We start from the raw sequence: 23,949 nt of genomic DNA, 5'->3' as shown, positions 1-23,949 counted from the left end.
TGCCAAGGCAGTGTCATCTAGAGAAGGTGACACAGGAACGCGTCCAGGTAGGGTTGGAATGTCTCCAGGCAGAGAGAGAGACTCCATGAACTCCCCGGGCAGCTGTTCAGTGCTCTGCCACCCTCAATACAAAGAAGTTCTTCCTCCTGTTGAGGTGACACTTCTGGTGTTTTAGGCTACAGTCATTGCTCTTTGTCCTGTTGCTGGGCACCACCAAAAAGAGTCTGGCATCATCCTCTTGGCACCTGCCCGAGAGATATTTACCTGCATTAATGTGATTCCCTCTCAGTCTTCCCTAGACTCAACAGGCCAAGTTCCTGCAGTCTCTCCTCATTAGAGATACTCCAGATCCTTTGTTAGGGACATTCCAACATTGTAAAATGACAGGGCTTGAATTTCTTGTAATAGTTTATTCTTACTTGCATCCTCTGAAACAGATCTTGGCTATTCTGAAGCAATGTAAAGGATAAACTTGGTTCTGGCTTATATTTTCATTCAGCAATTACAGAAGAGAACTTTAGGAAGAGCATACTGAAGCCAATGCAACAAAGAAGTGATGTGCCACTACCACTAACATGGCCTCCCTACAGGCCATGGAGGGAGTACCAAAGAGTACTATAACACATTCTGCACAAAATCTATGCAAACTGGAGTCCTTATTACCCCACATATACAGAAGTGGTAAATGTAGATTTTTCCAATGACAAAGCAATGAAATATTGTAATGCATTAATCATATTTTAACGTTTTTATTTTAGAAAGTGAACATATCCATTAAAAAAAAAGAAAATGCATGGAGTTAAAAAAAAGTAAACATAAACTAATGACAAACAGCAATAACATAAAATAATTTTATCTAGTGAGACCCAACAATTATTAAATATACTTCCACCACAGAGAAGTTTTACTTCATTATATTACCAGTCTCTTGATTAGGTACACAAGACAACACTTTCCAGTAATTACCTAGTCGTTAGAAGATCAACTTCAGGAATCACTGAATAATAAAATACATTGTGGACAAATACTTTCATACCACCTGGGAGGCAACCTAATATACATATGTCAACAAGGTACATCTTCATGAGGTATTACAGTACATGGGAACAGTTCCCTTTACTTTCTAACAAGTAAACTCTCCTGTCAGCAGCTCTGCCAGCAAGTCAGCCACAGACTCTGTTGCCAGTTTCCAAACCCCAGCAACTTCCTGCAGAAATTTTCTTTCTGCAACAGATCACACAAGTCAGGATGAATGAAGATGGGAGTAAAGAAAACAGATACTGTAAACAGGTAGGCTGAAAAGAAAAGGTCATCCACTCTTCCAGATGAGCACTAGAAGGCTTCATATCAGAAGTTTCAGCTTCTCAAGAACATTTAATTCCTCCCCCAGCTTAAGCTTTGCTGTGAGTGGTGAAGTGAAAGCATGGGGCACAATAATTCCAGAAGTAAATTAAGTCATTTCCAAAATAAGGAAGTAATCTCATATTTAAACAAAGTACACTACAAAAATGTTAAGATGAGGCTGCCAGAGTGTAACTCATTTGTACCATTAAACAGGAGGGGAAATAGCAAATCAGGTTTGCCCATGAAATCTTCAGGCATACCTGTCCTAGATTTAAATCAAAGAAAATCTCTTCCCAGCATTCTGGTGCTTTCATCTCCAAAGAAGTCTATCTCTTTGCTGCCAAAGAAGGAGCTTTTACACATCTGGTCCACTACTGTCCTTTCCAGGAGAGCCAAAAAATAAATGCAAAGGTGCCTGACTCTAGGCTCTCAAGAGCTTTGTAGGACTTCCTTCTTGGAGGCTGCTATTAGAGATAAACTGAGCTCAAAAATTATGAATTCTTCAGAGTTAACACACCATTTAACTTGTTTGGAAAGGAACTAGGAAGAAAAAGCATATCTTTAGCAATATTCAGGTTCTATGCAAAGGAACTTACCTGCTTTTTCTTATTTGCTATACAATTGGTTTTTCGCTGTCTTGTTTTTCTTCAGAGTCTTCATCAGAACCTGAAAAGAAAGACAAGAATGCTGTAAGGTCAGTTGAAAGAAGTTAAAAGACACAGAAGTGTTAAGCTATTTTTTTTTTTTGACAAATTAGTCTGAATGTCTTTCATTTCTTGGAATAGCACATTAGCTGCGTTTTGAAGCTCAAATTGTACAGAAACTGAATAAATTTACTCTTTCCAGGCTGATTTTCCACTTGCAACCTCCACAATAGACTTGGTCAAGAAGTAACCAATGTCAAAGATGAAGGGGCACCCCATATAAAGAAGGGTCACCCCATATAAAGGGACATGTGTAGCTTTAAAAAAGACAAAAAGAGACAAATATGCTGCAAATTCCAATAGAGCTCATTTTATATGTCACCTCCTAAAAGCAAGGATGTATTTTAAAAAATGTTGCCATATCAGAAAGGTATATCATAGCAGAGAAGTTTATTCCCTGCTGCACAATCACAGGAGATAGTTTATCTCTAAGTATTTGTCAATTCAATCTGTACGGCAATGTGACCAAAAATATCTCTCTTAGAACAATCAATAGTTTGTCTTCTCAGAAAGAAATGCACATTTTTGAAGAAAAATTTTAATTATGAGCTATTTTTACTCTACATTATCCAGCAATTCCACTTTGTGACTACCAGTGTGTGCTAGTTCAAGTATATTACTCTGACTGTTTCTTTTGCATCTCATACCCATAAAGGGTGCTTAAAATATACTTGGTAGTCAGGGCAGACCTGCAGAAAGCACCTGAGCTGTCACTGAATCCCATTAGACAAGCTGGAAGTAATGGCACACCTACAGTCAATACACGTGTGCTGAGACACACCACCTCACTGCACAAGCAACACGGACCCAGCCACAATGTCTAGAAAAATAGTTAGCTTCACTTACACTTTCTCTCACACTGTGTATTCTGTTGCTAAAAAAAAACAAACCACAAAACCCAGGCTGAACAGCTGAGTCCAGTACAATACTTCCATTATTCCTCAAAGCAGACCCATAGTTTTAGCTAAAATCCCTTTTCACTTTGAATCACTGGTTATACTCGACACTAATGCTCAGTGACCCCTAGATGGAGCTCGAAGTCATCCACTAAGCCAAAATGCTCAGCAGAGAGAAACCAGAGACAGACATTAAAATGAAAAATATCACCAACATGTAAAACTCTATACTGCAAGAGAGGCAAACTTACCTGTAGCAACTAGCAAATATTATTTTAATTATGTTGCATTATACAGCACAGCTTTGCAGAGGAGGTTTACATTTTAGGGGCAAAAGACAGGAGTTGGGGGTCCCCACTGCATTCTCAGGTAACTCAAATTGATTTGATCCATTAAGAAGTTACTTTTCTCCTTGAAATGCTTGAGACACATTCTTGAATCTTGCAGTATTTATATTTATTTTTGATTTAATCAATTCATATCTCAACTAGACAAAGCAAATGATATGCAGAGTTACTCACTGATCTACCCAGACAGGTGAACCTTTTTACAGAGAGAAGGCTTTTTCTTTTTGCTATGAGAAAAGAAAAGAAGCTCTGATTGAAATTTCAGTTTGCCTTATAGCAGTTTCAGGTTCATTGTCTATCCTTAGACAGTATACAGCTCCAAATTTAGGCTGGATTAAATTGTGCATTGCTGCATAGATGGTATTGCTGGCAGGTAAGATACCACAGAGTCACAGAACAACTCAGGTTGGAAGGGATGCAAAAGGATCACTGATGGCAGAAGCAAACCATAACTGCTTCCTTTCAGTTGTGGTGCCATTTTATTTCAGACTTACCTTGCTTTTAGTCAGAACATGACTTAAAATACACTAATCACATGTATTGTAACTCATCTGGTAGACAGTAACTAAACTGAACAAAAAAGAATCTTGCATTTTAGAATGATAAATACAGTTTTCATTTAAAAACAAAAATATATTTTTCCCCTTCCCCTCTTGAAGGGCATGAAATATGCAGGAGTGTAAAGTGAATATGAAAAATCTGTCACTAAGTCAATGTAACTACCTGCTACAGACTCAGGGGGAGAATAGAACTGCCCATCAGAGAGGACTCCTGGGTGAAGAAGAGCTGCTCGTTCTGAAGCATCCTGTGCTATCAAAAATCCTAAAAGAAAAAAAATAGCAGAAAATAATTCCTCAATGCCAACACATAAAATCGTAAAGACCAAATACTGATGAAGAATCTTGAAGACTGATGTATTATATTAACACTCCTAACTAGTTACTTCTTTAAATAAATATCTTTTTAAAAAGCATCAACAATTAATTTAGCACTTATGTTTTCTATTTTAACGCTGGCAGCTAAGGTGACACACACTAGCAAAACGGAGATATTGCATGAATTAAGGAATTTTTCCTTCTACTACGCGTGATTACATTATTAGGTTGCCATCTGTAAATTCATCAATATTCACTGGCTAACTAAAACTTCTGAAATATATTTTTAATGATCACTGAGGTGCCATGCAAAACCAAATAAATTATTTTCTCTCTTTGCCACTATGACCCTTCACTAATGGCTTGCTTTCACCTATCTGTCTCAACATATTCAGTTTCTGCAACCTTCATGAACTATTTACATGTGTATGTATGGAATATTTTGTGAATATTCAATATGAAAAAACACAAAAGTCTCCAAACTGGTTAGATTTCTTATCTTATTTAGATAACACTGTGATGCAGCTGTGTTTCCTCATCCCCTTTTAAGATAAAAAAAGTTACTCTAAGTTTCTTTTTCTCCAGGTAAACCCCACTGTTCTCATTCAACCAGCTTCTTTCTCAGAACAGTGAAAAAGAAGAGGGAAGGGATCAAAGTAGAAAGACTGCATTCAGAGCACATAAAAATGGAGGCATCCATGCCCACATACAGTTTTTTGATTTACCTAACAGATAAACATGCCTTTCCAACAGAGTTTCAGACTGTATTTCAGGTAATGATGCATGAATAACAGGTTGGCTGTATAATTACTCTTCTGCTATTGAAACTCACAAGCATGTGCAAGCTTTCTTTCCCTCACCACTCAAGCAGTATTCTCTTTCAACTGAAACAGTGGATTTCCTCCATTTAGTTGAATATATTGACTGTCAGATGACCTGGTGTCTCATCTCAAAGGTTGAAATTCATACATGTTCTGGTCTCATTCTGCCTGTCATGAAACAGACTCTCCACAACACGTCTTTGCTTTCCCCTTTCCACCTCAAAAGAAGAGTTAGTGACATTGAATTAGTTATTGTGTCTACTCTTCCTAAAAGAGGAGCCAGACACTTTATGCATTATGCAGAAAATAAAGTTTTACAAGCCCAACTTAGTTAAATTTTCATACCTCAAGCATACAAAATTAAACACATTCCCAAGTGCCTGACAAACTGCTCATCTGGCCCTTCTGACTTTTAACTTTAAATTAATTAACACATCACTTCTTTGAAGGCATATGTTCCCTTTCCCAAAGAGGAAAACATCATGCCATTTGATTTAATTTTTTCTACAGCTCTTCAAATTTTGAGAAGCTGAAAGAAGCATTCTTCTGCCAGTTAACATGGGATCAAGTGTTGCCAACTGCAGTGATTGAAGGGAAATAACACAAGCTTACTATTTTCTTCTTCAGCTTCTTGTGGTAACACTTTAAAGTCCAGGAACCAAGTTTCAATCCAGGCCAGTATGAATGATATGATGGGCAGCACATAGCCAAAAGCACCCTGTGAGAACAGCTAGAAAGAAAGAAAATGTTACAAATATTACTCTAAAGAATCTTGCTTTTAAGAAAACAAAGTAAAACAAACATTTGATTAGAATATATACCTGTGAAATAATTACTTTTGCTAATAAAAAGGCACTGGTCACTGCTGTTGTAAACTGAAAGAGACAGAACAGATAAACTAATGAATGGATTTAGCTTGTTTCTGCAATTATCTACTAGTTGCAACTTTAAATATTTACTGACAACAGCAAGATCACATAGATTAATAAAATGTAACAAGCATGATACCATTAACTTAAAGTGTTATTAAAATAACCTTATAAAAGATAACTTTTAATACAAAAATACCTCCAAATATTGATTTCCACATAGCATTTTGTAGAATCTAAACTGCCTAAGTTATGTAAATTGTGATCTTACTGTATAATGAAGATAGTGTAGATTATTCATCAGGTCCCTTAAAAAAACCCCAACTATTTGTGTATTTGGGAAAAAAGCAAACAGCAGTTGTTCCAAATGCTTTTCACTACCTTCCAAATCAAAATATCCATTTCAAACAACAAAATATCTCTGTGGGAATAAATTGTAATAAATATTTTAATTCATGAAGTGGTATTTTGAAAAAAAAATTTTTTTGAAGACTTGATACTTGATATACTTTAAAAAATCAGCATGCTGGATAAAATATCTCAAAAACTCCCAAAATCTGAAAAAGCAGTGAACAAGTACTGTTAACATAAGCAAGGCCTCTGTATCTTCTAGTGCATTTGGGTCCAGCAATCGTTTAAAAAACAACAGAACCAACTTCTGTCAATCACGGGTAGGATGTTAAGATTCAAGGCTTTGGCAAAACCTTCAGTGAAGCTTTAATGTATCTAATTACTTGCTATGTGAACCATGATGGGTTCACTCTCACCACCTCACAAAGTCGTCAAGTTGGAGGATTAAGAAATTCTCTAAAGCTACACAACTACGAGCAAGAAGAGGCATGCATTTGAATATAAGCACAATCAGAGCAGTGGCTGCCACTATGTATGTGTTTGTGCCATGCTAGTAACACAAGCTATAAAAATCATGGCATGTAGTCTCAGAGCACTAAGCAAACTGCATGCTACTCACTTGAAGAAAGTTATACATGAACATGTTCTACATGCACCTACCACAGTGTAAGGAAAAAAAAAAGTCTGATTTACAAAGCAGTAAGCCAGCAATACACCTATTGTATTACAACCTATAGTATTGACTGGTGGAAGCATGAACTTTTTCACCAAATTTTGCATTCTTTGTCATCCACACCATACAGCTGCATTAAAGATATTGGCTCCGATCCACTGTGGTTGCCTACAGTTCTTGAGAACTTCCTTTTTTGAGAAGGGATGCATATTCAACCCTTTGTATTGGAGCATGAAGCAATACAGGTGCTAGTGTTCAACAGGTGGCACCTAAAACTTTTTAAAATAAGAATGTGTGACTTAATGAACACCTGGATCTCTGGCACACTAATGCCAATTCTTGTTTTTGAAGAAGGTTCACTATTACAAATGCAAATATATTCCCAACATTGATTAACAAGTCTCAGAGGTAACAAGCAGTTATGACTAGCCATCCATACTGGATTAAAAACAAACCTTCAATTTGTATTAACATGATACCTAATAAGAACGACATACACTGTGCTATTAAATTCTTGCCTTTAGGCTGAAAATCTTCCAGAAAACAAGTTTTTAATTTGTTATTGTACAACAAATTTTTATATATACACCATCAAGATGATTCTTAACATACAAGCGTTAAACAGCATCTAAAATTTTGTCTGCTTGACCCATTCCAGGAAAAACTCCATTATGCTTGGCCACTACTCACAGCTATTGCCCACCAATGGCGCAGTCTGCACATTGCATATGCGAGTATTAACACCTTAAACCGAAAGACTGCCAGTAGCTATAGAGAGAGGAAAAAATATTGGTTGGTTAATTCAGAACACAGAAGAACCACAATAGTCTCAACTCACCAAAATTACTAACTACTTACAAAGAAACTTAGGATAGTCTAAGTTCTGTTACCAAAAACCAAATTTGAATGTGTCTTTATAAAACAGAAATAGAAGGTAATTTCCCATTTGCAAAGCAAGTGGCAATGTCCACCTGCCTAGACAGGCTCAAATATGCAAGCATGTGCCATTCCACTAATAAGTTAGAAACATAAGAAAGCTACAAAAAGTGTCTTCATGATCACTTTACCTGACTGGAATCTAAACAGTTATGTTAATCCAGATTAACAGCTGGATGCAGTTAATCCAGCAAATACCTTGCATATCACTGTGCATCTCACTGATCTTAGCAGTGTGCTACTATACTTCTAGTATTTCATGAAATATTAACATTGCAGCAATCAATTATTCTTTATGTAACTGCCCACAATAGCAAGTCATTCTATTTGGCAGTAGAGAAAGGAAAGTTATGGTGTTTGCAGGCCAGAAAATTAAATCAATAGTAGACAGACAAGATCTTTGAATCAGGGACCCCGAGCTTAAATTTCCCTGTTTACTTTTTGACAGTAGATTTTCGATTCTGAACACACCTTTTAAAACAAATTGGAGAAAAAGTGTGAAACAAATGCTTAAAAATGAAGAGAAATCAAACACAGCCATGGCCAGGGTTATGATAAGCCCATTTAATCTTACTCAAATGTGTACTAGAAACAGAGGAAATCCTGTAAAAACCCACAAACAATTTTGCAAAATTTAAAGTTTTAGTCCCTTCCCAGGGAATAAAAGTCTATTATTTTGCATTACATGTTCTTAACCCTCGGTTCACCTACAGGATAAATAATTTCCAGAGCATCAATATTTACAGATAACATTTTTTGCCTTCTGCAGCATGGTATATCATGGAGACCCTGCCAGCAAAACAATGTAAAAGGGAGAAGGAGCATAGTTTGCTAGCTTATAAAATTTTTGAATTTAGTATGTAAGTTCATTTGACACAGCAAATGTCCAATGCAGAAGTAAGGATGGGTTTTTACACCAGTTTCAAGGAGAGATTCTGGATATGGTCATCAGTACAAAATGACTGATACCAAACCAAGTCATCTCTGCAAGGCAAAGAAGATCTGGTAGAATTAACAATCTGGCCCTTCAGAAGAACTGTAAAGAAAAAGCTTTTACTTGGGCTGTGCAGTGCAAAATGCATTGCAGCTACAGAGCTACAGCTTTGCTTAAATAAAGAAATTTCCTAATGCAATTGAGTTCCTCTTATGTGCCTAAGGTACTTACACATAGTAAGGGAGCAAAAACCTGCCCTGTGCAGGCCCACCAGGCCTGGGCACAAATCTCTCTTCATTGCGGCCACCTTATGCCCAACGGGGCAACAACGTTGGTTTAAGCAAAATTATTTTAGAGTGGAGGGCTATGGGTCTTGCCCTCTTAATGAATTACCTTATGTCACATCAAAGTCACATTCTTGACTGGGTTTTCCATCTGCTTTTCCACACACCCCAAAGCTAAAGATGCAAATAAATCGGCCCTAAACATTTCTATCCACAGGCTCCGTGAGCCTGCTGCCACAGCAGGACTGGGCAACCTCTAGATGGGTGAAACTTGGCCCTTCTGGTTTAAATTATCAAGAAAAGATCAACCCTTTCACAAGACTCAAACTAGGAAACATCTGTGGAAGGAAGAATGGGAAAACTATACTTTTGCTGCTCCTTTTTCTTTTTTTAAGAACACTTACAAATATATCAAAATATGAAGAAGAGTAGTCATAATGTAGGACTTCTTTCTCTAAGGTAGTCTCAATGCCTCCTTTTACCTACAAAGGAATGACAACACACACAGCTTCAGAAAACAAAATACACACAAACATGAAGAGTAAAACTAATAATTCCCTGCTGATATACAAAAAGATCATTAAACTAAATACAGAAGAGCTGTCTGCCAAGAATGATATGGTCAAGACTACTGTTGTTTTTTGTTTTTCAAGATTACATAGACTTTTCAAAGTGAAAACATTTAGGATTATGATCTGGCCTAAGCAAGCAACATTTCAGGCTGTCCCAAAATAAAAGCAAACAAGTTATTGAGGGAGGAATAAATAACTAAATGTTAAGGACAGTTACACAAACTCACAAAATGTTTTACCTCTTACAAGGAGCATCAAAACAGCTGATCAAAAAGCCAACCATAACCCAGTTCTAGTTAGTCACATGTTAGCAAATAGCAAGCAGAACAGAAACTGAATTCATACTTCAGATCTCTTCCTTATCAGCCCTCACACAATTTGTTAAGAGAGCTGAGCCAAAAGATCCACAGTAAAAAAAAGCAGAAGCTGCAACTATTGGAATAATCTCACAGAAATAACTAACATTCAAGTTTAATTCTTCCATCTGCTGATGAGATTCAAAATTACATCTTCCTTAGCCACCATGTTTCTTTCCAGTGGAAGGATTCTACTGTTAAACTGGCTTTGTAAGAAAATAAGGTGTATTGGCTCAGAGGATGAGAAGGAGTATCTATCTTAGTTGAAAATGAAAAAAATGTCCATCTCCTATTGTTTTTAATATGAAATTCTGTAATTAAGCACTACATGAAATAGTTATGTAGAACACCAACAGAAGGCTTTGAGTTTGACTACTGTCATCTTTTTAAGGAAAGGAGTTACCAAAGCACACCAACAACATATGCTCACTATTTCAAAGCAATGCAGTCTACATACTTCCACACTTTTCCAACTACATCGCTGGACAGTGTTTTCCTGAGACTAGTCACTCCAACTCTGAATTTCTTCTATTTCTTCTCCTCTCCCTCCCCTCTATGGCTACCTAACAAATAGCCACTTTCAAAACACAGTTTTCCCTTCGTTGCTCTACTGCATGAAGTGTGATTATCTGTTTCCAGCACAAATAAGGAAGATCAACTTCCCCCACTCCAAGCTGTTCATCACTATGTGGCTGTGTGAGCACCATGTTAAAATAAGGATAAACAGAGAACTATGGAAGCCTTGATTTTTGCTCAAAATGTCATGGAGCTACATTTATTTAACAATAAGCTACACTACACCTAAGGAAACTGGATAACAGCAACAAAGTGAAAACAATGTTTACAGGAAGTCTCACAGCAATTCTGACCCACTACTTATGCACCAATAACATACAGTCTTAACACAATGCTATTTGACTTCTCAGCAAACAAAGCAATTCAAAGAAAAACAAAATAAAAAACCTAAGCACATGTCAGATCCCAGATATCAAATTTTAGCTTCTAATATCATTAACTTCTCTGACAAAAACCTGGTTTTTATTCTTTCTGACATGTGGCAGTATAGGACACCGGGTCATAGTATGTGGTCCTGAAAATACAGCTTTCTACAAAGAAAACTTCTGTGATCTTGAGGTCCCTTGATACTGTGGCATTCAAAATGAAACACCATTATATCATGAGTTGGTAGCATTTTCTATTCAGTCTTTAATATTCTGAGAGCACTCATGAAAATCTATACTCTGAAACCTCAACAAGAGATATAAACCCACTCTGTTCCTCTTAGTCCTACAAGCTGTTGAGAAACTGGCCTAAAAAAAGAACTGCATCAGAACACTATGCTACAACCATTTTTCCACCTACAGAGAAAACAGAGAGTCTAGTCCCAAAATTACATTATTTAGGCAAGCAAAATCTGCTCTCTCAAATTAAATCAGAACAAGTATTTTTCACTGTATCAATGAACAGTCAGCTCCTGAAGCTTCATAATGTAAATTAATAACCAAGGCTATTCATCTAGTAAAGAAATGTTGATAAAAATATTTACTCCAGATCTTTCTTTCTAGAAAAAGGATTGCTCCCTAGTGTGTCCTTTCTTAAATGCAAACTAGATTACAGTTTAAAACCCAGCTCAATAACTAGGATGCTACTTACGAAATAACAACAAATGAGCTATCCTGTTGCATTCTGGAAATGTTAGAACAGCCTCATTTCCCAGATTACAAATGCTGGAGTTAAAAGGTGGCAACTGGGAGTTCATGTTGCTTAAATGCACTCTGCCATCCACAATGTATCACACACCAAGTTTACGTCAAAGAAAACACAACAAAAGAAAAGTTTTGGCCATTAGAAATATTTTCAGGGACTAACGCCTCAATGAAATATCACTGACTTGAAGTTACTCAGAAGGCAGAGTCTTGAATCTGGTTAAAATTCACACTTGCTAAATTCAAAGACGTACAGTAACATTTTTGGTTTTGATGCTGGAAGACTACACTGGATTTCCAATGTTTTTTTTCAGCATGGTTGACAGACTAGAGGAACATCTAAAGGTTTCATAATAAGAAGATTAACACATATGTTAACAAATAAAAGTAGATGCAGCTGAGTAGGTACTGTGTTCATGGAAGCTTAAATAAGCTGCTTAAACTTAAACAGATACAAATAACATAATTTTGGATAGAAAGGAGCAACTTATAAACCACCTCTGAAGTGAATAAAACCTTAATATACCGTCTAAAGGTAGGTACTGAAAGGACAACTCACATTTAATTCTATTATCCACAGTAAGGTTATGAATAAGAGATCAAATGTAACAAACAAACAGAAAGTCCTTCTGACATCTGATATGCCTTTCTTCTCCCTGCCTTCATATGACTCAATCCTTGCCATCAGCTGCGTTGGGTTGATGGAGGGGACATCCCGCAAGGAAGGGCAAGATTCCACACTGCTGCTGTGAGCATTTTCTGCATCAGCTGGGACCCGAATCATCCTGTGTTTGCTTAGAGTGCTCTTCTCCCAGATTCACCATCACTAGAAGGCTGATCCATACAGGAAGGATTTCTAAACAAACAAACAAAACCAAACCACATTAGTCAACAAACCCCCATAATTCCAAGAGGTATTTTTATCTTGCAATATCAGTTCTCTTTTTGTTAAACTGATGACTAAGAGAATTAGGCAAGTAGGCCCTGGAAATTGTTTCTAATACAGTATCAAGCGCCTCTTCATCTCTCAGAGGATTTGTGAAGCAAGAGAATTAATGTTCAATTAGGCCGTACAAAATAAGAGAGCACTGTCTAGATTTAAAGGGTCATTTCTCCATGCTGTTAGAGTGAGATCATTGAATAGAATGAATAAAAAGCATGATGCTATGCATCCTTTAAGATTTTCAATACTGACTTAAATGGTCTCAATAAATACGAAGACAACTTAAAGGAATTTCCACATACAATTCCTTACAAATAGCAGTGTTAGTTAATAGCACATCCAGAGCTGACACAAACAAAAGATGAAAAGTCCATTAAAATCCCTGAATAGTGTAGTAATCATTCTATAAAGCATATACACTGCTGTTTGCTCTGTAAATTCAGCTGCTATAGCAACTAACATTTCCAGACAGTTTCTCCATGAAAAAAGTGTGTGTAACTAGTGCTTAAAGGTAATGGAATTACCCTAAGTCTCTTCTGACTACAAGGCTTTTGAAAGAATTTTCAGACTGAATTTCCTACAAATCTGGAGCAGTTTGATGTATGATTCACTTAAATCCTCCATGAGAACATTTGTCCAATCAAGACTTCTAGAAAGGGTGGACTCAGAAGGTCACAAAAGTTTCATGGAAACACAGAGAAAATTTAATTTTATGCAAAATGCTCAGATGATTAAGCCATCCTGCAGTACAAACCACATCAGACAACTTTTTGTAACACTGAGGAAATAGCTTTTTGAAATTCAAGAACAAAACTTTGCCTCCTCCTGGGTGGATTATCTTTCAGTAAATGGCAAGAGATAGAGAAATTCTTCCCACTCCTGTCTTTCAACAGCGTTTCAACTCCAAAGCTGCAAGAACACAGTCAGTCAAAGCTCAACAGGGCATCTGTAACACACCACTAAGCAAACACAAGGGAAGATACAAGCACACAGAGGAACAGTAAAGGTGGTGTGGGGAGCTGCCAGAGCACACACATCACAGCTGAGGAAGACAAAGGCCAGCCAGGGAGGGTCAATGTCTAGGTCAAGTCACACAGAACCACCTCTAGGGAATTCAAAGCACCGGGCAAGGGTGGACCAGCACAATGCACCTTTCTATCTTCCTCCTTTGTTTCCACAGCAGCTGCCTGAAACATGGCTGGCAAAGGGCTGTAGAGGAGGGAGACATAAGTGGTGTCCCATCACAAGGCTGCAAAGGAAAGGAAACATAATAAAATCTTGTGACTGCTTACAGCCTCAGCACAGATGACTGTCATTGGTCATCAAGTAAAAAACAATTTCTCATGCTGGGTAAACAATTCTCCAAATCGCATTCCAAAGCAGCAAAACATGGAGAAGCTGAAGCTTCCCAGCTTCTCAGGAGAAAAGATCCTGGCAAAAGGATTTTTCACAAAATATGTCTGTGACATCAGTCATTTCATCACACCAGCATTCTCAGATGGTTTCAGGTGGGTGCACAAAAAAATGTTAAATTCTTCTTGGCAGCTGTCTTACAGGCACGTGAGGACTATCATAAATCAGCACTTCCCTTTTAATGTTCGATGGTGACTTGGCCAGACACCTTCCTTCCCATCTCAGCACTACCAGCAACAACATTTCTCCTCCCTTGCACTTCCAAAGCACCAATCATGCCCCATCTCTCTCACCCTCACAAGTTTGCAGTGGGAGTGAGCTCTGCTTTTCCCTTGGCTCCATTTCTCCAGGGGTTCTTGCTTGTGCAAAACAGCCTGTGCTTGGAAGAGTTCCAGGCTTGCAGCCCCATGAGGAGCTGCTACTTGTCAGCACTTCATGTGGGCAACACAAGCACCAAGCAGGCACAGGAGTGCTTTTCATGCATCCCTGGCCAAGAAACTCAGTGGTGGAACAAGTTTAGGAAGGAAAAAAGGTGTGTTTGTCATTGAGATGTGTCACGCTTCTGAAAAAACCACACAATTCTTTTGCACGTGACTGTTACTGATCCTTATTCTTGCTATTCAGGAAGCAGGCACTGCTTGGCCTGAATTCATGCTGCCGCATTACTTGAGTTTTTGCATCCAAAGTGATACAAGACATTGTTATTGTTCTATCGGCATGGTTATTGTGCTTTTTAAAAACCAAAATAATTTAAAAACAGAGAAAAAATAATTATAAACTGGGTGTGAGGATGTCTGGGGTTTCGGTTTTTGAAAGCCAAAATGCAAATTCAGCCAGAAAAAAATTTATTATCAAATAAAAAGTGAAAATCACATTCTTAAAACTTCTGAGTTCTTTTTTCCTAGAAAGAGTCTTTGCGCATCAGTCAGTTATCAACTTTCCTGTTTCTGGTAAAGGTCAGTATTTCAGATCATTTTTAGGGTGTTTTTACAACATCAGTAACATTTTCAAGACCGCTTGACATCTGTGGCTTGACCCAGTGTCTGGGTCTCTGACTTGAAGGAAACTGGGTTCACCTGGCACCACTTCTTTTGGCTCCAGGCAGTTCCATTGTTTGGGTTATTCTATATGGCAGGCTCCAGGAAGGATGTGTGGTCAAAACAAACACATCCTATGAAGAAGTGATGTTTAGAGACCAGCATGTTCATTTTCTGCAGAGCCTGGGTGCAAGACACTCATCAGGAAGATAAGCAGCCCATAATTCAGAATATTCCAAGAAAATCTATGGGCAAACTAGCCTGAAGAGGTGGAGATCATAGCAACTGTGTTGGATACAAATTGTGCCATTAACTCCTTGCCACACGAGACAGGTCAGTGAGACAGAAATCTGTTCTCCCCACAGAGTCCCATTAGCAAATGGCTCTCCAGAAAATGCAGGGGATTTGCAATGTTCTGTAGTTGTCTGACTTTCCTTTGCCAGAATTCAAGTGATGGTTTTCAAGCTAAACTGGAGATTGCATTAACCTGCTCCTGGCTACACCTGAACATTGTAATAATGCTTGTGAACATCTGTTCTGAAAGAGTCAGAAAATAAAATCCTGTTTCCAGTATATCTCTTGTGTTACATGTTTTTGAAAGTGTTTTCAAAGCTAAAAAATCCCTGGCATTTCAGGCAAATAACAGTCTGGTTGTTATTTGACTCATCATGAATGCAGAATAGAATATTCAGTTGAAAGGGACAGAAAACAGTCACCTTAACCATCTGGCTGACCACTTCAGGGCTGACCAAAAGTTTAAGTATGGCATTAGGGGCAATGCCCAAATGCCTCTTAAACACTGTCCGGCTTGGAGCATCAACCCCTTCTCAAAGAAAACTGTTCCATGGTTCAACAACACTCTTGGTAAAGAAACGTTTCCTCCTGTCAAGTCTGAACCTCCCCTGATGGATGCAGCTTTCAGCCATCCCCCATGCCCTGCTACTGGGTACTACTGAGAAGAGATCAGGAACTTCCCTCTCCACTTCACCGCCTCAGAAAGCTGCGAAGAACAGTGTGGTCACCCCTCAGCCTCCTTCTCTCCAAACTAGATTAACCCTGTGTCTTCACCTGCTTCTCACAGGGCATTACTTCTAGCTCTTCAACCCGTTTTAATGTCCTGTCCTCCTTTTGCACACATTTAAGGACCTTCACATCCCTTTTAAATTTTGCGGCTCAGAAATGCACAAAGTACTCAAAATGAAGTTGCAGCAGTGCTAAATAGAGTGGGATGATCACTCCTTTTGACCAGCTGGTTGTGCTCTATTTGAAGGTTTGCCACTACTGACTTTGAGCCTGCTGTCTGTCAGCCAGCATCCCCAGATCATTTCTATGGTGCTGCTCCCCAGCCACTCTTGAAATTTGTGCTTGTGGAAGGTATGTTCTATCCCAGGTGCAGTCTGGCATTTGTTCTTGTTCAGTTTCATGCTGCTGCTGCTTATTCAGCACTCCAATCCATCCACATCCCTCTGCAAGACCTCTTGTCCCTTGAGAGTGTCAACAGCACCTCCCACTTTAGCATCATCAGCAAACTTGCTGACAATGCACTTGACTCCAGATCACTGATAAAAAATTTGAACAGAACTGGCCTTGGGATCAAGCCCTGAGGAACAGCACTGGTGACTGGTCTCCAGCCAGGTGTAGCCCCACTCTGTACAACTCTTCGAGCCCTGCCTGTCAGCCAGCTCTTCCAGCAATCATCTACCTGCTCACTTCACAGTCAGACTTGTCCAGAAGGACGCTGGGAGGCACAGTATCAAACACCTTAATGAAACCCAGGAAAACTATATTCACCACCCTTCCTTCATCTACTAGGCAGCTGAAATTACAGAATCTACAAGCTTACTGAAGTTTAAAAACATTTAAGAGGGAAATAAAACTTCTGAAATAAGAATCCACATTAGTATATGTGATATGCCTTCTTCTTACTTCTCCTGATTTCAAAATTGTAAGACTTTAATGAGGCTTGCTTGTTTTCTTCATAACCGCATATATTCACTCAACTACCAGTAAAATATTTAGCTAAGTTAAGTTTTCTATGCTGACCTCTTCAAAGTCATAGACAACAGCAGCATATTTTTCCTGGAAAGAAAGCCTCCAAAGTTTGTATCTATTTCAATTAAAGGTGTGTTTTGCCTTTTTTTTTTTTAAACACTTAATCGTTATGTCCGTAACTCAGGCTTCCAAACAGAGAATTAAATTCTCAAACTTTCTAGTGAAATACAGATTTTATACTTATTAATAGTTTTAACTAGTATAATAAGTGAAAAGCAAAGGAATTAAAATTATCAAGCTTAGGACTGCAGTCCATCCCTGCCCTCAGTCTACTAAAGACTTTAGCAATACATGGTGAGAGCTTGCCCATGATTTCAAGCAACATTTACAATTAACATCATTATTTTCATTCATACTGACAGAAGCAGATGGCACACACTGCATGTATCAATTTTACACATATCTTAGAGATGCAATATCAGAATGCTGCTTCTATTTTCTACTGTTATTCTACCCCTATTCTTCCAGTTTATTGTCCTTGGTTTAATTTTTTTTTTTTTTTTTTTTTTACTGTATTACTGTAACAGACATGAGCAACAGCACTATACATTTTTCTTTCAAAAGGAAAATATACCACACAGTAGAATTTAACTGAGATGGGATAAAAGATGTGATTAAAAATGAAAAAAAAAAAAAAAGGATTATTCAAAGGCTATCAGCAGCTCAGCAAAATCAAAACTTAAAAGTGCCACATGGAAGCAATTTGGAAAAGGCAATGCTAATTTATGTTAAAATATTGGAGAAGTCAGTTGGAGAAGTTTGCACAAAGTAACTAGGCACACAATGTAACAATGTGTCACAAATGCTGTTGAAACATAAGAACACCTAGAATACTTATATGTGTCTGGGCAACACTAAATATGGCCCAAACATTCCCACCGTAAACAGCTTTTCTGTGAATGTTAAAAAAAATAATCTGAAAATATTTTTTCTTTCCAATGAGTGAAATAGGATGACATGGCCAATACAGCAGCCAAGATGCTCAAGTACTGTGAAAACTACAGGGTAGTTTTCTACTGAAAAGCTGACACTGAAAGAGCAGCAATTTTCACTCTTAACAAAAAAAAAAAAAAAAAAACCCAAAAAAACCCAAAAAAAAAAAAAAACCCCAAAAAAAATCCCAACAAAACAAAAAAGCATTTCCTTGCTGAAAACTTTCCTCATAGGGAGACAAATAAAACATTTGGTAAAGAAATCCTTCTTTACCAAAGGATTGAAATGTTTTCTGATCAAAGGGCTGACACTGCTGCTTATATTACCTGCTATTCTGTAGGAGCACACTACAAGACACAGATAAACTCAAAATTTCTCAAAAGAACGGAGCTTAATACTACATTGGTATTGTAACACTAACATTCAAATATTTAAATTATACTTAAAGACAGTTTCAGACAATTTTAACATACCTAAAGGAAAATGGCCTCAAACCATTGTTTGCTCTGGCACCATTATGAAGCTCAACTTTATTCTTTATCTAAGCATAGACACAATTTGTTCTAGCCAACACCATAGACAGAATATACAATTATCTGTAAAGACTTCATATGGGAAGTCAAACTTCTGACATGAAGCTGTATTAACCTGAAGAAGTATGAGCAGAATACTCTCAGTGTTTTCTGACAGTATCAGCACACACCCTGATTAAGAGCCAGCACAGATAAAACCAATACCTATGAAGCAATGCAGACTATAAATCAGGGGGAGGAAAAAATCCCAAGAGCTGGAGACTGTCTCCAAAGACTACCTGGACACATTTTTTACAGTTTTCTACTATAAATGAATGAAACCCACTCTGCTGACATACGCTCTCCCTCTTCTGTTCATATAACTGCAAGAACTAATTTTCCTGAAATTTGCTTGCAGCGGATACATTACTAGTGACCTCCTGATAGCCACTGCTCCTGTTCCTGAAGAGCACCTAAATCCCTTCCAAGCTGCACTCATTCTGTCTCTAACTGTAACACACCATTGCCTCAGAAATATTTTAATGTTTCAGTGCCTTTAAAAAGACCGTTTGAAGTACTGTTCTGTTCAAAACAAATGTCCCTTAGTGAACATGAAGAGGTATTTAAAAAACAAAAACAAAACACCACCAACAAAAAACCCCAAACCTGGGCCAGACACTTTAATCAAAATCAGACTGAAAAGTTCAAACTGATGCACACCCACAAAATTCCCCGAACATAAGCAGAAGATACTGTAGAGTGCTTTGGCAATACTTTAGCTTTTCAATTAGGCAACGCAGCAGGAATTACAAGTTACAAATATGTAACACATTTAAAGACTGGGAAGGTTTCCCACTGGAGGAGCAGGGCAAGATTTACCAGCATACAGGAAAGAGCTCCTTACAAAGAGTTTGCCTTTATCTGAGTGTTCAGAACTCGAGTAGCTCTTTTTTACCCTGAAATAGCAGCTCTTACCATAGGTAACTTGTCCCTGTAAAAACAAAACCAAAACAACAAACCACCAGTTTCCTTGAGAAAAATGTTTCCCCAACTTCCTATGCTCCAATGGTGACCTAGCAAATGTAACAGGGCAATTGCACACAATTGTAGTGAATAATATTCTTCTCAGACCATTGATATAAGGTGGAAAAGAGAAAGAAAAAAAAAAAAAAGACATTTTTTAGGTTAGTAGAGCATCTGAGAAAACAGCAGTGTCACCTTTCTCCATCCCAAGAGTGAAACTTCTAGATTCAGAAAGTCAAATTAAAGTGCTCCAACCTTGGACTAGTTTTCCTTGCAGCGGAAGAATCCCTGTTACTGAGCCATGTCCTGCAAAACGCTATTGTTCTTATCCAAATACTTCATTTTTTTATTCTACAAGAGCTGAGAAAAATAGCACAGTAAACAGCTTGTAAATTTGGCATCACAATTGTCCTTCCTCCCTTTCATCTCCATAGTCTCTTCCCCTCTGAACTCCTTCTTAGCAGCATATGCCAGACTTTTACTTTTAAAATGAGCTCAAACCAGAATGAATGGCCCATACAGGGCTCAAACCTGCACCCTGACATTATTAGAACTGTGCTCTAAACAACTGAGATAATATGCAACTATATCCCATTTTAAGAAAATACTAAAAACTAACAAAAAGGATGCACCATAACATGTTCCAAAGGTCTACCTCGGATCTCAGCTGCACTGAAAATACTTAAGCATTGCAAACTACAAAACTGAATCCTGCGCATGCTATCACTGTCAGGTCCTTAGAACACAGAGACAGAAAGTATCCCAGGTATAGAACTGGCAACATATCATCCCATTTACAACCTACACATTCCAACTGGCAGTATTCACTTCATCGAATCAGAGAATGCTGTGGATTGGAATGGACCTTGAAGATCATCCAGTTCCAACTCTTACTTAATTAATTATCAAATCAAAACTATAGTTTTCTTAAAAATAACATAACCCTTTCTTTTGGACTGGACTAATCTTGCCAAAGACCTGAAACTACATCAGGATTTTAAGGTTTAATACAGTCAGCTCCCCACAGTTATATTAACACATGTATACAGTATTTTTGTATGCTGTAGGCACACATACACATTCCAGTCACAAGAAATATCCGCATGCAATAAAAAGTATAAAGAAAAGGAAAAAAAAGCTAATTATTTCTTGCAAGAGCAAGGAGGGAGAGGTGGGCATAAAGGGGAACTGATACAAAAATAAGGGAAAGACAGTTAAAAAACCTCCAACAAATCTGGTACTAACTTTCCTTCACATCTGTTATGTGCTCTCCAAAGCTGATTTTGTAGCCTACCCAACACCAGCTCACAGAAATGAAGACTTCATGGCAAACTTTCTCCATTAAACACTAGATAGGCAATAAGGACTTAATATTCATTCAGTTTCTCAGAGTTAACTGTGGGCCAAAGAAACCATTTAGATATCAAAAGCACATCTATTTTATCACATCTGCATTTCTCTAAGTACAAAACACAATTTTTTAAAGATGCCAAACACCTCACTGATTGCCTCAAACGCATGGCACTGGTTTATAACACTGACTACTCCTACATGTTTGTTTGGTTTCTTCTCAAATCAACAACAAAAATATGCCCCAAGGCTGCTAGCCAGATACTACTTGGACAAGAAAAGCTATTCTTTTGCTAGCACAGAATTGTGGGACTGTTCCTGAAATAGCTCAGGCATTTTATGTATTAGTGAGAAACACTCAGGATTCTGTCACTCCCTCAAGAACTATTCCACAAAATGGTGCAAAAGTTTATTCTAGGCAAACAAACCCTGAAAATTCTTCAAAGCTCTTAAAAAAACAGCACTTCAAGAAACTGACATACATTTCAGAATGGGATAAACTTTTGTAAGATTTTTTCACTCTTAAGTCCTCTTTTCAGCTCCTGAAGGTGCTTCAAAACAAAAGGAAGTTTCAGGTTTTACATCTTAGCTCTACTTTTCTTCTTAAAGGACATTGTAAGGAAACAATTATCTAGTCCAAGCAACAACAAGTCCTAGCAAAGACCTACATCTGAACCTTAAGGAGAAAATACTTATTTTAACACACCTCCATATAATTTATCTAATTTTTTTGTCAGTGCAAGATGGAAATTAACTCCTGATGTCTGAAGTGATGCTATTTTAGGCTGTTAACTGAGTAGGTGAACTTAATATGAAGAGCATAACGTCATTAGAAGATATTCAGTTGGTTCTTTTCAGTTCTAAGACTACTTTTTTCAACTTTTAATTTTTAATCTACTCCTAGCTGAATTTAAGACAGCAAGGCAGTGAGGTAATGTACAAGTTGTCTTTTAACACAGTTGCTAACGATTCCAAATTAAGAACAGATGTTTAGCACATACAGTTAAATTAGAGAATATTTAACAAGCAACAAATCTGTGATCCTTCAAAATGACTCATCTGAGTTACTGGATGCTGCTGCCTAACCATAAGAAATCACAGTCCCTGCTGTGATTTTGATCACAAGTGTGATTTACCATTATCATGTCATCAATACCTTCTGCAAAATCACTGGAAATATTGTTTGTGCTGACTTAATTCACTGAATGAAATCCATTAGTCGTGCATACTAGAAACTAGGTTTGGCCCTACACATTTTAATCATTGTATGCTCAGCTAGGATGCTATGACAAAGTTTAAAATGGTAAAGTCTAAATACATTCTTTCTCATGAATGAAGGCCTAGAACAATTTTGCTAAACTGATTTTGAAAAACTCATGGCTAAACACCTGAGAATTTATGAAAATTAGACCACATTGCATCAAGACAACCACACTCAAGCCCAAATTCACCAAAACAAACGCCTAATCCATCTGAACTGAGTTTAGTATTTCATCAGTTCCAGTGTTGTTCAGAGGTTATAAGTATCTTTCTCAACACACCAGGTCTATAGAAAGCAACATTCATCCTGAAAAAATCTAACACATGAATAACAAAAAAATACTTAAAATTATGGATTTGTGTCACAACAAGAGGATCACTAGTGCATTTTATGCAAAGTAATTGGCCCTGAATACCATCGACAAACAAACAAAACCCAAATCACTCTGAATCTGGCCTACTTAAAACTGCAAAGCTGATGAAAAACATCTACTAAAAATAGTAGCCCCACTATGGACTTATAAATAGAAATGAGATTTCTCACAGTGTTGAATTCACTAATAATACCACAAAACAATACGATTTCCAGCACAAAATGACAACTTTCACAGAAATTAATATTTAACACAATATATATAATATGCAGATGTTATATAAACCAAGATGACAAATTTGCAGAGTAAAAAGTATTGACAACGCTGTGCAAAAACACAGTGATGGTCTTATGCCTTTAAGCACACTAACACAATTTTAAAACAAACAAACAACCTCTTCAAACAAGTTTAGTATTTGTGGTGAATATTTTGCAGGCTGAAGTCGACCACTGTGTCTACTGACAGCTGACCACAGTGAACAGGGAACTGCTGAGTGCTGGCGCTCCATCAATGAGTAACACGAACCGGAGAGCGAAGGCTGCGGCTTTAACCAGCTCTCTCTGCAGACGCACCAGCGTCACCCTCAACACGGATTAAAAACGCTGCACTTCAGCACTGTATGACCCACTTTAAATTCGGATGCTGAACGCAGGCAGTGCCTCTCCGAAGCTGCCTAAATTCAGCCCGACGCCAAAATTAAGCCTCAGCACAACATTTTCCCGCGATGGAAGCCGGGGGGTCGCAGGGCCCGGCTCGCTCACAGCGTTACCAGCAGGACAAACAGGTCGCCGTACCTCCGTGAGGATGGAATTGCTGGGCTGGAACCGCAAGGAGGGAGGAAAGGCAAACCTGCTTCCAGGTCCGCGAGCAGGAGAGGCGCTGGGCATGCGGGAGAGGCGGCCCTGCCCGCAGAGCATCCCCCGAGCGCCGCACGCACACCCTTCCTGGAGAGGGATCCCCTTCCCGGAGAGAGGTCCCCTTCCCAGAAACGGACCCCCGCCCTGCTCAGCCCGCCTCCCGGCACGTGATCGCCTTCCTCCTCCTTCCTCCTCTTCCTCTTCCTCTCCCTGCCCCCCCTCGCCCCAGCAGGGCAGCGGGCCGCTGCCGAGGGGGACAAACCTGCGCCCTCCCCGCAGAAAGCGGCGGCTCCGGCACCGGAGGAAATGGGCAAAGGGGAGAGAAGGGAAAGGAAGGAAGAAAGGGCCGAGCCGGGCCGCACCGGCGGCCCCGCCGCCCCTCTGCCAGCAACACGCCCCGTATCTCTCCCGGCCTATTCCCCGCCGCGTTCCCCTCGCCCCCCGCTCCGGGCGAGGGGGCAGCGAGCTCACCCCGGCGCGCCGCTCCGGCCCGCAGACACGGCCCCGCCGCACCGGGCAGCGCCGCA

General features: G+C 38.6%; 1 protein-coding gene across 4 annotated transcripts; it reads right to left on the bottom strand.

Moving 5' to 3' along the window:
* Positions 1–226: 226 nt before the first annotated feature.
* Positions 227–23,949, bottom strand: STARD3NL (STARD3 N-terminal like). 4 transcript variants are annotated; one of them, XM_041466653.1, is made up of 9 exons: positions 23,360–23,560; positions 12,228–12,524; positions 9,439–9,516; positions 7,571–7,648; positions 5,809–5,862; positions 5,600–5,717; positions 4,015–4,113; positions 1,941–2,010; positions 227–245 (listed from the first exon to the last, which is right to left on the bottom strand). In XM_041466653.1, the coding sequence occupies exons 2-8, from the start codon at positions 12,450–12,452 to the stop codon at positions 1,958–1,960; spliced, it is 705 nt and encodes a 234-aa protein (XP_041322587.1). In that variant the 5' UTR covers positions 12,453–12,524; positions 23,360–23,560; the 3' UTR covers positions 227–245; positions 1,941–1,957. The 4 variants fall into 4 exon arrangements, with proteins under 4 accessions (XP_041322587.1, XP_041322585.1, XP_041322584.1 ...); XM_041466651.1 differs by lacking the exons at positions 227–245; positions 23,360–23,560 and adding exons at positions 739–1,224; positions 23,894–23,949; XM_041466650.1 differs by lacking the exon at positions 227–245 and adding an exon at positions 739–1,224.

This window comes from Pyrgilauda ruficollis, unplaced genomic scaffold (assembly GCF_017590135.1).
Source record: "Pyrgilauda ruficollis isolate IOZ18807 unplaced genomic scaffold, ASM1759013v1 scaffold2, whole genome shotgun sequence".
NCBI lineage: Eukaryota > Metazoa > Chordata > Aves > Passeriformes > Passeridae > Pyrgilauda > Pyrgilauda ruficollis.
Note: the sequence above shows the minus strand (reverse complement) of the source record. Positions and strands in the feature narration are given on the sequence as shown.